This window comes from Cebus imitator, unplaced genomic scaffold (genome assembly GCF_001604975.1).
Source record: "Cebus imitator isolate Cc_AM_T3 unplaced genomic scaffold, Cebus_imitator-1.0 Scaffold76, whole genome shotgun sequence".
Lineage (NCBI taxonomy): Eukaryota > Metazoa > Chordata > Mammalia > Primates > Cebidae > Cebus > Cebus imitator.
Window position 1 is genome coordinate 186,803 of NW_016107391.1, and position 14,152 is coordinate 200,954.

Sequence of the window (14,152 nt, forward strand, 5' to 3'; positions counted from 1 at the left end):
TTAAAAGTATTTAAAAGGATACTGGTACTAAAATTTTCTCTTCAAAAATTTTTCTCTTTAGCTCTTCAAGAGGGAAGATGGAGCCTAAGAAGGTATCTTGCTACCCAAAGTACTACCCTGTCTTCTCTGGAAGCACTCCTCTTAACAGAGCCCAGTTTAAGGCAGAGGTGAGACATTTGATGGCTCTTTCACCTGGAAAGATCTCATTAGCTTGGTGTGACAGGGTGTTGCTAAGCTCTCATGTTCTCCTAAAGCTGGCAAAGGCAAGGAAGGATCATTCTCTAGAAGCCTCGAAGGCAGCATGGCCATGCCAATTCCTTGATTTCAAATTTCTAGCTCCCAGAATTGTGGAGGAATAATTTCTGTTGTTTTAAGCCACTGAGTTTGTGGTTTCTTTGTTACAGCAGCCCTAGGAAACTAATACAGATGATAAAGGTCTAAGTTTTCTAAATTCCATTAGACAGTATTATCATTATATTTAAATTGCCATTTAAAGTGTGGCTTTTCCAAGTGTACTTTGCTTGAAAAAGAAAAAAAAAGTCTAGTCTTTGGATTTTTTTTAAATGATGAATTTAAAGGTCAAGTACTCACAGAAATGTCAATCCATATTTCAAATGCATTAATGTGGTTTTGAAAAAATTAAGCAGGTAGATTTTTAATAGTTAAGCATTGTCCATTTGAGTTGCAGAGCATCCCACCCTTCATTCATTCCTTCAACCAACTACTCAAGTGAAGAACATGCTTACTTGTTATTGGTTGGTCCTGTTGCCAAGACATCGGACTGTAACTTTGGAAAGAACCCCTGCTCATATTTGCCTTGACCAATTTTCATATCAAGTAGATGTGGGTGGATTGCAGTGTGATCCATTTTCATCAGTCTCTGCTCAATTGACTGGGCTACAAATTAAATTTATAATAAATTAGAGACATTTCATTGCTAGCCCTTCAAAAATAATGCTTCTTCCACTCATGCACCTACAGAGAACCCAATCACTCTGACATTCTGAAATTGTGTGTGTGTGTGCGTGTGTGTGTGTGTTTTGAGACAGAGTTTTGCTCTTGTTGCCCAAGCTGGAGTGCAATGGCACAATCTTAGCTTACTGCAACTTCTGCCTCCCAGGTTCAAGCGATTCTCCTGCCTCAGCCTCCCATGTAGCTGGGATTGCAGGCATGCACCACCAGGTCCAGCTAATTTTGTATTTTTTGTAGAGATGGGGTTTCATCATGTTCGTCAGGCTCGTCTTGAACTCCTGACCTCAGGTGATCCACACTCTTCAGCCTCCCAAAGTGCTGGGATTATAGGCAAGAGCCACTGTGCCCGGCCTTGAAATAAATTTTTTCAAAGGCTCTTCAGAAATTAGTATAATATGAATATAAAAAGGTTAACTTCAACTAAATATTGGATGATTAATTTTCATGGTATTTTTCTGCCTTTGTCAAAATGAGGGCAGTGGGATTGAAAAACATACAATTTTGATTGAAACAGTCCCTTAAGTGAGAAATTCAATATTCTTACACAAAAATAAGGTTCTAAGTACAACATTAAAGAAAATGATAGCAAATAAAATGTTTTCCTTGAGTTGAAATACAAGGTAAAGGGAAGGAAGAAGCAAGCACAATGGCCTTATTAACTTTTTTTCTTTGTGCAAAGACCTATTAAATATTCATGGTTCTCCATCTGTAAAAACAAGGAACTGTGTGAAGTTTATTACCTCACTTTTAGCAGCAGTCACATTCTCATTAGTAAAAGTCATTTAGGAGTGTTTATTAGATTGAGTGGGTAATACAGCAAAAAGTCAAATAAGCAGGCATTTAGAAAATGTCCAGAGGATAAGAAACTGGCCTTTTGAAGAATAAAATAGGTCAGTGTTAAGATAGGCTTACTCAACATTTCTATTTTAAAACCACTAAAAGTCAGGGATATTGGAAGATGTCTCAAAGACCCAAGAAACAATGATCAAATTATTTCTCAGGTAAACAAACAAATAAAACCTTATCTTAAACATTTTAATCAACTGAATTGATAAGAGAAATTATATTTTAGAAGCAAGACTAGGTCTCTGATCCTCTGCCTAGAAATTACTTAAAAGGGAAGAACAAGCAGTAATGGTAGTTGCGTGATAAACAGAACACACTGTGGGAGCTGCTAATCTTGTGACTTAAGAACAAGGTGCCTTTGTAAATACTTCACAGAATCAGTTTATGTTGCCCTCCCCCTTTTTTTTTAGATGGAGTCTAGCTCTGTTACCCAGGCTGGAGTGCAATGGCGTAATCTTGGCTCACTGCAACCTCCACCTCCAGGGTGCAAACAATTCTCCTGTCTCAGCCTCCTGAGTAGCTGGGATTACGGGCAGCCATCACCATGCTCAGCTAATTTTTATATTTTTCGTAGAGACGGGTTTTCACCACGTTGGCCAGGATGGTCTTGAACTTCTGATCTCAGGTGATCCACCCGTCTGGGCCTCCCCAAAGTGCTGGGATTACAGGCATGAGCCACCGAGTCTGGCCACAATGGTTTATTTTCAAGAGTATTATATAATTTCTCTGATGACAGCAGGAGTACCAAACTCTCTGAGAGGCTGAAAGAAAAATCTATTTTAATTGGAAAGATTTTCTGGAAGCACACAATTAAGGTATTGGTGCTTAGTTCCATCTAAAAAAATTCCATCAGGAAGGGAGAAATGAAATTTTCACAAGGCATTATGCTATTCACATGGCTATTAAGGCACTGGAAGTCCTTTTATTCTCTAAACAAGGATAGACAATTTCATTTATTCTACTTCCTCCATCTCCAAAACCACATAGGTAATTGCCACTTCCCGAAGGGGCTCCAAGGATCTACCCTGATAGTGGGAATACAACAGGGTGATGTTTCTATAGTTACATAAAAGACATCATTTACATACTTCTCCCTTACATATGCTAAAGCTTCAGCATCCTCATTCCTGACTTAGATCTATTTAAGTTAAGTGGGAAAGGCAAACAAGCAAGATAGGCAGATCAAGGAAGCTTCACATTTGCTGCCTCTTTTTTCTTCAGAGGAAAAGTTGCTGTCAAATAACTCCAGCATTTGAAGAGAAAGAAATAAAAGGGAGAGACAGTCAGGTCACAGGTATCTGTTTATCTGGCAAAGAGCAGGTTAGGAACCAGGCATAAATGTTTAAAATAACTGTCGACTAGTAAATTTTACATAGTTCTTTCTTGAATGAACAGCTAACATGATGTTAAGGCTTCATGTGCCAGAAATCAGTCAGATCTGGATTCAAACCATGGCTCGACCAATCACTAGCTATGCAACCACAGGCAAGTTACTTAACCTCTCAGTTTTCTCAATTGTAAAATGTGGGCAGTCATAAAACAATATATAAATAAGTGTTCCAGCCCAGACATGACGGCTCGTGTCTGTAATGCTAGCACTTTGGGAGGCCTGGGCGGATGTTTTGTTTGAGCTCAGGAATTAGAGACCAGCCTGGGCAATGTGGTGAAACCCTGTCTTTACTAAAAATACAGAAAACTAGCTGGGCGTGGTGATGTGTGTCTGTGGTCCCAGCTACTTGGGAGGCTGTGCTGGGAGGATCACTTGAACCCAGGAGGCAGAGGTTGCAGTGAGCTGAGATGGCACCACTGCACTCCAGCCTGGGTGACAAGAGCGAGATTCTGTTTCAAAAAAAAAAAAAGAGTGCCGGGCCAGGCACAGTGGCTCACGCCTGCAATCCCAGCTGAAGCAGGTAGATCACTTGAGTCCAGGAGTTCAAAACCAACCAAGGTAAGATAATAACCTGGGCAAATGGTGAAACCCTGTCTCTATAAAAAATATAAAAACTTAGCTGGGGGTGGTGGCATGTGCCTGTAGTACCAGTTTTCCCAAAGGCTGCAGTAGGAAGATCACCTGAGCCTGAGAGGTTGAGGCTGCAGTGAGCCATGATGGCACCACTGCACTCCAGCCTAGGCAACAAGTGAGATCTTGCCTCAAAAAAAAGAAAAAAAATTCACAAACAACTCCTGGCATGATGACTGACATAGTGCATACTGTAAATGTTGGTTATTAATATGATATTTAATGGACTATATTATATTGCCAGACAAGACTGGCTAAGACTCATATTTACTTACTTTTTTTTTTTTTTGAGACGGAGTTTCGCTCTTGTTACCCAGGCTGGAGTGCAATGGCGTGATCTCGGCTCACTGCAACCTCCGCCTCCTGGGTTCAGGCAATTGTCCTGCCTCAGCCTCCTGAGTAGCTGGGATTACAGGCACACGCTACCATGCCCAGCTAATTTTTTGTATTTTTAGTAGAGACGGGGTTTCACCATGTTGACTGGGATGGTCTCGATCTCTTGACCTCGTGATCCACCCGCCTCGGCCTCCCAAAGTGCTGGGATTATGGGCTTGAGCCACCGCGCCCGGCCTTACTTTTTTTTTTTTTTTTTTTGAGGCAGAGTCTCGCTCTGCTGCCCGGGCTGGAGTGCAATGGTGCCATCTTCGCTCACTGCAACCTCTGCCTCTGGGCTTCAAGTGGATTCTCCCATCTCAGCCCTCCTAGGAGCTGGGATTACAGGCGCATGCCAGGATGCCCAGCTAATTTTTGTATTTGTAGTAGAGATGAGGTTTTGCCATGTTGGCCAGGCTGGTCTCAAACTCCTGATCTCAAGTGATCTGCCCACCTCAGCCTTCCAAAGTGCAGGGATTACAGGTGTGAGCCATCATGCCTGGCCTGACTCAGATTTAATTTCAATAAATGAAGTGATTGTAATTAATGGCACTACTAAAGCAAAGACTGTTTTATTATGTAAATTAGGCAGGACATAAGATTTACTGTTTTAAATGAATACTTATCCTTTCTTGGATATAAAGAAGAGGTGAGAAGTAAAAAGGAAACATAACTAGTAAGACATAAATTAACATTTTTTCCATTTAGGCAATAAAGAGAATAAAACAAAAATCAGGCTGGACACAGTGGCTCACGCCTGTAATCCCAGCACTTTGGGAGGCCGAGGAGAGCAGATAACCTGAGGTCAGGAGTTCAAGACCAGTGTGGCCAACCTGGTGAAACCTCGTCTCTACTAAAAATACAAAAATTAGCCAGGCATGGAAGCATGTGCCTGTAATCTCAGCTACTTGGGAGACAGAGGCAGAAAAATCATTTGAACCCAGAAGGTAGTGAGCCGGGATCATGCCACTGCACTCCAGCCTGGGCAACTGAGTGAGATCTGTCTCAAAAACAAAAACAAAAATCATAGCAACCTGCCAGTCATACTTGATTCAATTTACTATGTTTTTCTTCTTCTGATAAGGGAAGAGGAATGTCAAGTAGGAATGGGACTCACAGAAACAGAAAGACAAATTTATAAAGCATTTCTTGATATAATACCAGGATTAGCCATGAAAATTAATTTTGTTGTACATAAGGCCAACAATTTGTGGAAAAAGAATGACCATGGATTTTAATTTAATTTAAAAGGCATGGCAAATGTACCTGCTTCTTTTAAAGTGTTGCATTTCTGATATATAGATGTCCGCAAGGTAGGTGCCCTTACATTATACAGCCTTATCTTATCAATCCGAGAGTCAAAGACCCGAAGCAAAGGATCTTTCTCTTCCCACTGAGACATAATTTTATTATCAATAAAGGTGGCAAACATCTGTGTTTCAATGAAGCGTGAAAGAAATGGCAGGTAAGGCTCAGGCTGGTCAGACAGAAAGGAAGCCTGTAATGAGATAATTAGGAAATTATTAGTGCAAAGAGACCATCTCAACACTCTATGATAAGCCTGAAAAAAATTGTTAACTCAGGACATTCTTTTTAAGTCTTCTAAATTCAAAAATTCTTAAAAATCCACTTTTCTTTCAATTTTCCCAAATTCAGAGAATGTAGGTCACTCAGGTCTCTAGCACCAATCCTAACTTACAAAACTGATCTACATTCTGATCCTTATGACCATTATGTAGAAGAGAGGGCATCATTAATGAAAGATGGCAGATAGATAAGTTGCTATACGATTGTCAAGCAACTTTACTTGCAGTTAAAAATTTTTATCCCTTTCCCCAGTGAGCTATAATTTCTTCTGTTCTCTATTCTTAGCCTATGCAATATACATTCAAGCCATAAGGTAGTGAGATGATTAACTGATACAATAAACACATCAGCATTTATCTTAAAAAAAAAAAAAGGACATGAAATTTATGCTTATGGGTGAAATTCTTTCGTTCTTCTTCAAGGGAATGCTTTTCTAGACTCTGTTAGAAACCAATAGATGAGTGTTAAGCCAAGGTCAAATTCCTTCCACACTTGTGCTGACACAAGAGTCTCAGCCTTAACAACTAAAAAAGGCACTGCCTGGAAGCTGGGCATGGTGGTGCCCACCTACAGTCCCAGCCACTAGGGAGGCTGAAGTGGGAGGACTCTGTGAGCCCAGCAGTTTGAGGTCAGCCTAAAGAAATATAGTGAGATACCATTTCCAAAAAACAAACAAAAAAAACAAAGCATTGCCTGAAAAGCCATCAGAAGCAAGCCTTTGGAGAACATGTACAATAAGTTGTACACCTTTCCTGTTACTAGCCTGTCTGATGCATGGGATGGTTCAGTACATCATAATCAGTTCCTAATTCAAAGTTTTAACTTTTTTTCTGTTGTTCTTCATGTCCATTGTGTATAGGAATTCTAGATTCAAAGCAGTACTAGCTAAAATTTGGAAGTAAATTCCTATTTTGGTTGCTGGGTTAGTTTTTATTTTTGTATGGCAGAAGCCAGAAGGGGAAAGATGAAAGGGTAAGTTCTGACATAAGGTGACTTTTAAAAATATTCATCAGCTTCTTGCTAGCATATGTATTTTTCATTCTGAAATTCAGGAGGTCTTTTTAAAATTTCCTTATGGAATTCCACTTACTCACTTTAAGTAGTTCTATAGTTCAGGTATATATACATAAATCCAAATAACCACAGAAACAGTCATAGTAGTCTCTAGAAATCAGTTCACCTCCACCAATAAATATCAATTTTACTTTTTAATAGATCAAATGCCATTTAAAAAAAAATCTGGATTTTGACATTCAGACGCTCACAGACTATAAAATTTGAGGTCAGCAAAGATGTGGCTTGTAGAACAAATATGTCCTGCAAATTTTCCTAGTGAAAGATAATTATAAGCCTTCTGGAATCCAACAGAAAATTTTCATTTCTTTAGGGGTTATATAAAAAGAATTTCATTTATAGTTTGAGGCTACATAAAGATTAAGAAGGAAGGAAGTATCAGGGCTTGATTTAGGTAAGAATTTGAATTGTCCCAAGGATAAACCTAGGATATACACAGATTAGTTCTAAGCTAGATAAGAAAAAGTATGGAAAATGGTTAAGATTCATGAGAAAGGAACCTAAGGGCAGGAACACACTTAAAGAAGGAAAGTCTTGTTAATATTAAAGAAGTTTTCTCAAACACAAAGTGCATCAGGATGCTTTTGTAGTTCATAAATGTAGTGATTGGCTTTTCATGCTCATGTGTGAGATGTGCCTTTATCAAACTTTGTTACCATGTTGGCACATTACCTGTCTGATGGGAAAAACAAAGCACATCAGAATATAACTGTTCAATATACAACATTATCCTCCAACAGAAAAAATATCTGATGAAGTAAAAAAAATATCTTTTATTTATTTATTTTTTTGAGACAGGGTTTCACTCTCTTGCCCAAACTGGAGTGCAGTGGAATCATCTTCCCTCACTATAGCCTCAACTTCCCAGGCTCAAGTGATCCTACCTCAGCCTCCGGAGTCATTGGGACCACAAATGCACACCACCATGCCTGGCTAATATTAAATTTTTTTGTAGAGATGAGTTATCGCTATGTTGCCTAGGCTGGTCTCAGACTCCTGGCCTCAAATGATCCTCCAGCCTCAGCCTCCTAGTGTTGGGATTATGGGTGTGAGCCACCATGCCCAGACATTATGTACCTTTATGCAAATTTTTAATTATTTCTAAAAATTATCCATTGTTGTAGATTAGCCTCTTGGAATGTATCAGCCCCTTCAGACGGCCTTTCACGGCACAAAGATGCCACTTAGTGAAATCCACGATACATTCTAATAGCGGTATTGTACCTCGGCAATCACAGAGGCAGAGAACCAAACTGTACCCTGGTAACCTAAAAAAGTTAATATATAATCCTAAGTATATCTGTCTGGAAAAAAAAAAATCTAGGAGATAGGTGAAAAAAACCTGGCAGAAGAATCCAGTACTCCTCACAGGACAATGGAAAGCTGATATCATTTTCTATCTTCCCTTACCAAAATCTTTGGAACCATTTTAAACTTACAGTCATAAGATCTAATTTAGTCACTCTTTTTCTCCTTTGATCTTAGAATGAGAGAGAAATTTGGCTTCTGAAACTAAACTGCCACATTTACATGGACAAGTTGTGACTTCCTGATAGGATAAAGACTAAATATATATAAATTTATTCAAAAAGGAGTAGGCTTATTTAACTAGACTTGATCATAAAATAAGTGCAAATAAAACCATTATAAGGTCAAACAGTATTAATGGATTTGGAAAACCTGCAAAATCTAAGAGTTTTTCTATAATTTTTTGTTTTTGTCTCTGAGACACAGTCTCACTTTGTTGCCCAGGCTGGAATGCATTGGCGCCATCTCAGCTCACTGCAAACTCTGCCTCCCCGGTTCAAGTGATTCTCCTGCCTCAGCCTCCTGAGTAGCTGGGACTACAGGTGCACACCACCATGCCCGACTAATTTTTGTATTTTTAGTAGAGATGGCGTTTGACCACATTGGCCAGGCTGGTCTTGAACTTTGGACCTCGTGATCCACCTGCCTCAGACTCCTCAAGTGCTGGGATTACAGGCATGAGCCACTGTACCTGGCTTGAGTTTCTATAATTTAAGTATCTTCAAGGTAAATAAAAATTTAAAATGAGATTACAGGCAATTTAACACACCATTTAATGACCAGCTCAATGAAGCTGGCTGATTTGCTTTCTTGTAAAATTATTTTATCTAATGCAAAAATGCTTGGTAAAGGAAAGTCCTTAATGGGATGTAGGATAAAAAGTCTACATTTAAAAAAGGTTAACAAAACTAATAATATGTGGGTAAGCATAGGCATAAAAGAAAAAAAAATTAAAAATCAGTAATAAAGGCACTAATCACCACAAAAAGGAAAACTATGGTTCTTTTTACTTTGTCAAAGTTCTGCATCTGTTCCCGGTTGGTCAGCCAAGATTCCATGTCCTGGGCAGTCTGAATGACAAATGCTTCATAATCTGCAAACATCTGTGTAAAGCGGTTAGCAAAGACCTCTCGGAGCTGTACATTGAGCTGGTAGTCCCTTAGTTCTGCCTCTTCACACTGCAGTTTTAAATCCTTGTCTTTTTCACCCAGAGAAGCAGAGAGGTCCATTTTTTCCACAGCCACACCAGTCCGCTTGGCCAGAGCCTGCAAGCGAGCTATGGTTTCATTGCCCTTTAGTAACTCATACATGGTGATGTTATTAGTGGAGACATTGCCGTTCTTTTTGTCACTGACCAAGTCTTTCAGAACCAGATTCTTCAGTTTGCTGGTATTCTCACTGCAATGTAGGCTGCCCTCAGGAGGGATCCCAAATTGAAGAAGAACCTCAGAGAGTTCTTGGATAAAATCCACTTTATTGGGGAACTGTGGAAATTCTTCAGGCAACTCAATAAAATGGTTGTCAATGTCCACAAAACATAAATTAGCCTGAAAGAGAAAAATGAAATACAAAGGTTTAAAATAAACGAATTCTATGTTCTAAAATATTCTTGCCAGCCAGCCATGGTGGCTCACACCTATAATTCCAGCACTTTGGGAGGCCAAAGCAAAAAGGGTCGCTTGAGCCCAGGAGTTTGAGACAAGACTGGGAAACATGGCAAGACCTCATTTCTACAAAGAGAAAAAACAAAAAAAATCTTTCCAACTATTACAAACAAAAGCATAGATTATGATGCCTTTTATGTTAATCTTCACAAGGTGTAGAATTTCTTATTCTTTAAAAATAACCTCCTTTTCCATCAATTTCCCCTATGTGAGTATTTTTATGCCATATTTAATATATATGATATTTTTTTCTGGGTCTCAGCAATATATTATAATCTGATATGATTTTCTAACGTTTGGCATCCATTAGGCATTCCCATGTGGGTTTGGGTGCCCAGACTCGTAAGACCTTACAATTAAATAATATTAGGTAAAGTGCTCACTTGAACTTTCTTTGCCACTCCACTGCTCTAACATCTGTAATTTAGAATTGACAATAATCATTAAAAATCAGCAGCTATAGTATCTCCCAATAGGATGAAAGTGGTAACATCAATCCAATTCACAGATAATCCACAAATTTTCACTTTACTCAAAATTTACTAAACCTCCTAGAGCAAAATCATTTCAGAAGTCATTATACCTAATGCAGGAGGCAGAGAGACGTGGTAGAGGCAAGTGCATATATAACTACAAATGATTAACCTCTGAATAATCAGAAATTTACTCAAGATATTTTGAGTTAAGAAAAAGCGGTGACAAAAATCAGAAAAAAATTTTTTTTTGAGTTTGCTTACACTCTACATTTGGAATTTATTTTGAATAAATATTTTTCAAATAGATACAGAAAATTCAAGAGGACAAGCATATGCATAAAGTTCTGATTATCCCTCAGGTATCTGTAGACTCCAAATTGTATTTTATACCTACACTGTCCATATTCTCTTAATCAGAACAAGGTTGTTAAAAGAAGGTTGTGCTTCTAGACTGGGGTGCGGGATGCCAAAAGTGTAGCCTATCACATACAAATAATATTGGGCCAAGTGCAATGGCTCACGCCTGGAATCCCAACACTTTGGGAGGCCGAGGGGGGCGGATCACGAGATCAAGAGATCGAGACCATCCTGGCCAATACAGTGAAACCCCATCTCTACTAAAATATAAAAATTAGCTGGGCATGGTGGCGCACATCTGTAGTCCCAGCTACTCGGGAGGCTGAGGCAGGAGAATTGCTTGAACCTGGGAGGCGGAGGTTGCAGTGAGCCGAGATCGCACCACTACACTCCAGCCTGGTGCCTGGTGACAGTGAAACTCTGTCTCAAAAAAAAAAATTGATTACATTAATGGTTGAACACAAGGCATGGGGTGGAAGTCAATAAACAAAGTACGAAGCTTCACCATTTGTTTCTCCCTGGCTTTCCCACCCCCAGGTCACCAAGGGGAAAATTCATACTGTTCTTTGATCCTAGATGGCAAAGTAAGGGGAAAGGAAAAAGCAAACAGTTGGATATTTGTTTTTCTCTTGATCCTTGCTCTTCATGTTAGATACCAATTAGCAAGCAGCACAGTGAAATTCTAAATTAAGTTCAATAAAAACTCAAAATGAGGCCTGGCACAGTGGCTCACGCCTGTAATTCCAACACTTTGGGAGGCTGAGGTGGGCAGATGACTTGAGGTCCGGAGTTTGAGACCAGGCTGGCCACCATAGTAAAACCCCGTCTCTACTATACAAATTAGCTGGGCATGGTGGCATGTGCCTATAATCTCAGCTACTCAGGAAGCTGAGGCAGGAGTATCACTTAGACCCAGAAGGCAGAGGTTGCAGTGAGCCAAGATTGTGCCACTGCACTCCAGTCTAGGCAAAACAGAGCAAGACCCTGTTGGAAAAAAAAAAAAAAAAATCAAGATTTCTCTCCATTCAAAGCCAAATGATTAGCAATGATTCCTAAAGTCTGATGTAATTTTTGAATCCAGCCTTTTCATTTTGCAGATGAAGAAACCAAGGCCTAAGAAGTTAGGTGACTTCCTGGCACCTGTTCCAAATGTGCACCCTCAAACAGACTGGTGGCTTATGGCCTTTCCCCGCTATTTTTCCTCACCTCCAATGTCAGTAGTTTTCTAAATAAATTAAGAACTGAAATGTCACATCTTGCTGAAGACAGTAGTACTGCCTACACCATTCTTTACATTGAAAGGCTTAAATGGAGAAAGTAGGTCACATAATTCAAATGGACGATTCAGTATCTTTAAAATGGAAAAAAAATTTACTAAGTTGCTAATCTAAATGTTAACCAGCAACCTCCCACCACTTAGATTTTGTACTATCCCCTTTATTAATGCCTTCCTACTACCTTTTTCTATCCCTCTCCTCCTCCTATGAGAAGGGAAAATGATACATTTTCTGAAATTTGAAAGATTATTATGCTCACGAAATCGCTGCTGAGCCGAAAGTGTGCTACAAGGTATGAGTTCCAACACCACAGCTACTGGCCTGTCTTCATGATCCAATAAAAGTCTCCTAGGTCTGCTTAAGAGGGCCCAAGCTGGGGCTTTGATTACCACAAAGTAGAACAGGAAATACAAACTGTGTTATGAAAATGTATTGAAGAAAACCAAAAACCCGTTTCTCTAAAACAAACAAGAACTCTCCATTCTGATACATCACTTCTCACTCTTAACACCATTAAATTAAAAAAATTGTTCAGAAGAGCTCAGTAAGTACTACCTGATAAAAATTTATTCAACACCTCAATCTGACATCATTTTAGGACTAAATATGTCTACTGATCAACACTGCTCACAAGCCTTCGTGATATGTAACTACTTCCTATTAAAAACAAAAAAAGTTAATAAATAAAATAAAACAAGAAAAGTGGGCCAGGTGTGGTGACTCATGCATGTAATCTCAGCACTTTGGGAGGCTGAGGCGGGTGGGTCATTTGAGGTCAAGAGTTCAAGACCAGCCTGGCCAACATGGTGACGCCCCATCTCTAGTGAAAAATACAAAAATTAAGTGGACATGGTGGCGTACACCTGTAATCCCAGCTTCTCAGGAAGGTAAGTCAAGAGAATTGCTTGAACCTGGGAAGCGGAAGTTACAGTGAGCTGAGGTGGCGCCATCGCACTCTAGCCTGGGCAACGGAGTAAGATGCCGTCTTCAAAAAAAAAAAAAAAGTTCCCTCAAAAGAAAACAAAACAAAAACTTAAAGGTTAATCATCTCTTCTGTCATGAAACCTTCCTAAACCCTTACCCTAAAGGCATTCTGATCTCTGTATCTTCTCTGTTCACTCATTCCTTACTAACTTACTTTTTAAGCTGTTACTGGTATTTGTAAATGACTTTTTTGAAAAGCAGAAATCACCTCTTATTTTATTTGATGTCTCCCACTGTATTCTACACAAATAGTGTATAAGACAACTGCTCGGCAAATCCAAGAATAAGTTCTGAGGAGATGGTCATTTGGGGGAACCCTAAAACTGTAAGCAGGTGCAGGAAGTATCCACAAATGAGAGACTAATGCAGCTCTCTGTATGTTTGGTAAGTTATCTCACTTCTCAGTATCTGAAGTCAAGCCAGCTTGAGGATAAGCCAGAGAGAGGACAGCATTTAAAATATTCCCTCTGGGCCAGATGCTATGGATCATGCTTGTAATCTTTGGGAGGCCAAAGCTGGAGGATCGCTTCAGTCCAAGAGTTCAAGACCAGCCTGGGCAATGTAGAGACTCCATCTCCATAAATAATAATAAATAGCTGGTGGTGTGTGCCTCTCATCCCAGCTACTCATGAGGCTGAGGTGAAAGGATCTTCTGAGCTCAGGACATCAAGGCTGCAGTGAGCTGTGCCTACCGCATTCTTGCCTGGGTGACAGTGAGACCCTGTCTCAAAAATTAAATAAATTATTCCCTCAGAATCTTAGGGCAAGGTATGACAAAAACAAAGTTGCAAAAGCAGCTCTGTTTCAGTTTTTCTCTTAACTTTTTGTTTACCAGTTACTGTGAAGATGAGCAAGAATAGTAGAAAGTGAAGTGTATTCCATGCAATTAATCTTCAGTGCCTTCTTTCCACCCTCACTCGCTTGACCCTACTCCCTAAAAACCAGTATTACAAATGGCTACTTATGTCTATCACTTTTAAATCATGGGGATAGCTAGTGGGCGATTAATTTATAAATCTATGTAGTTACATTAGTTAGCTAGCAACTAAAATCATACCTTCCTAAAATAATCATTTTGCAAACTTGTCATTTTTGTAACTATGTTTAGAAGACTTATCACTATTTTTAGCCATTATTTTAGCGTTTTCAGGGAAAGATGAAGGGAAGTGTTACTAGTGAGTATATTTAAGGATTTTTTTTTTTTTTTTTTTTTTT

At 39.3% G+C, this 14,152-nt stretch overlaps 1 protein-coding gene and 1 non-coding gene across 3 annotated transcripts in view; one reads left to right on the top strand and one right to left on the bottom strand.

Moving 5' to 3' along the window:
* The window catches only part of DENND5B (DENN domain containing 5B), a 191,112-nt gene that overhangs the window by 49,631 nt on the left and 127,329 nt on the right, over positions 1 to 14,152 (bottom strand). For both annotated transcript variants that reach the window (XM_037739864.1, XM_037739863.1), the window contains 3 exons: positions 9,190 to 9,726; positions 5,477 to 5,708; positions 747 to 897 (listed from right to left, as the gene is read on the bottom strand). In XM_037739864.1, the coding sequence (XP_037595792.1) occupies positions 747 to 897; positions 5,477 to 5,708; positions 9,190 to 9,726 (920 nt within the window). The remainder of the gene's footprint in view (positions 1 to 746; positions 898 to 5,476; positions 5,709 to 9,189; positions 9,727 to 14,152) is intronic.
* LOC119471869 lies at positions 7,450 to 7,553 on the top strand. Its single transcript, XR_005200959.1, has one exon. It is a non-coding gene; the product is annotated as a small nucleolar RNA U13 (small nucleolar RNA).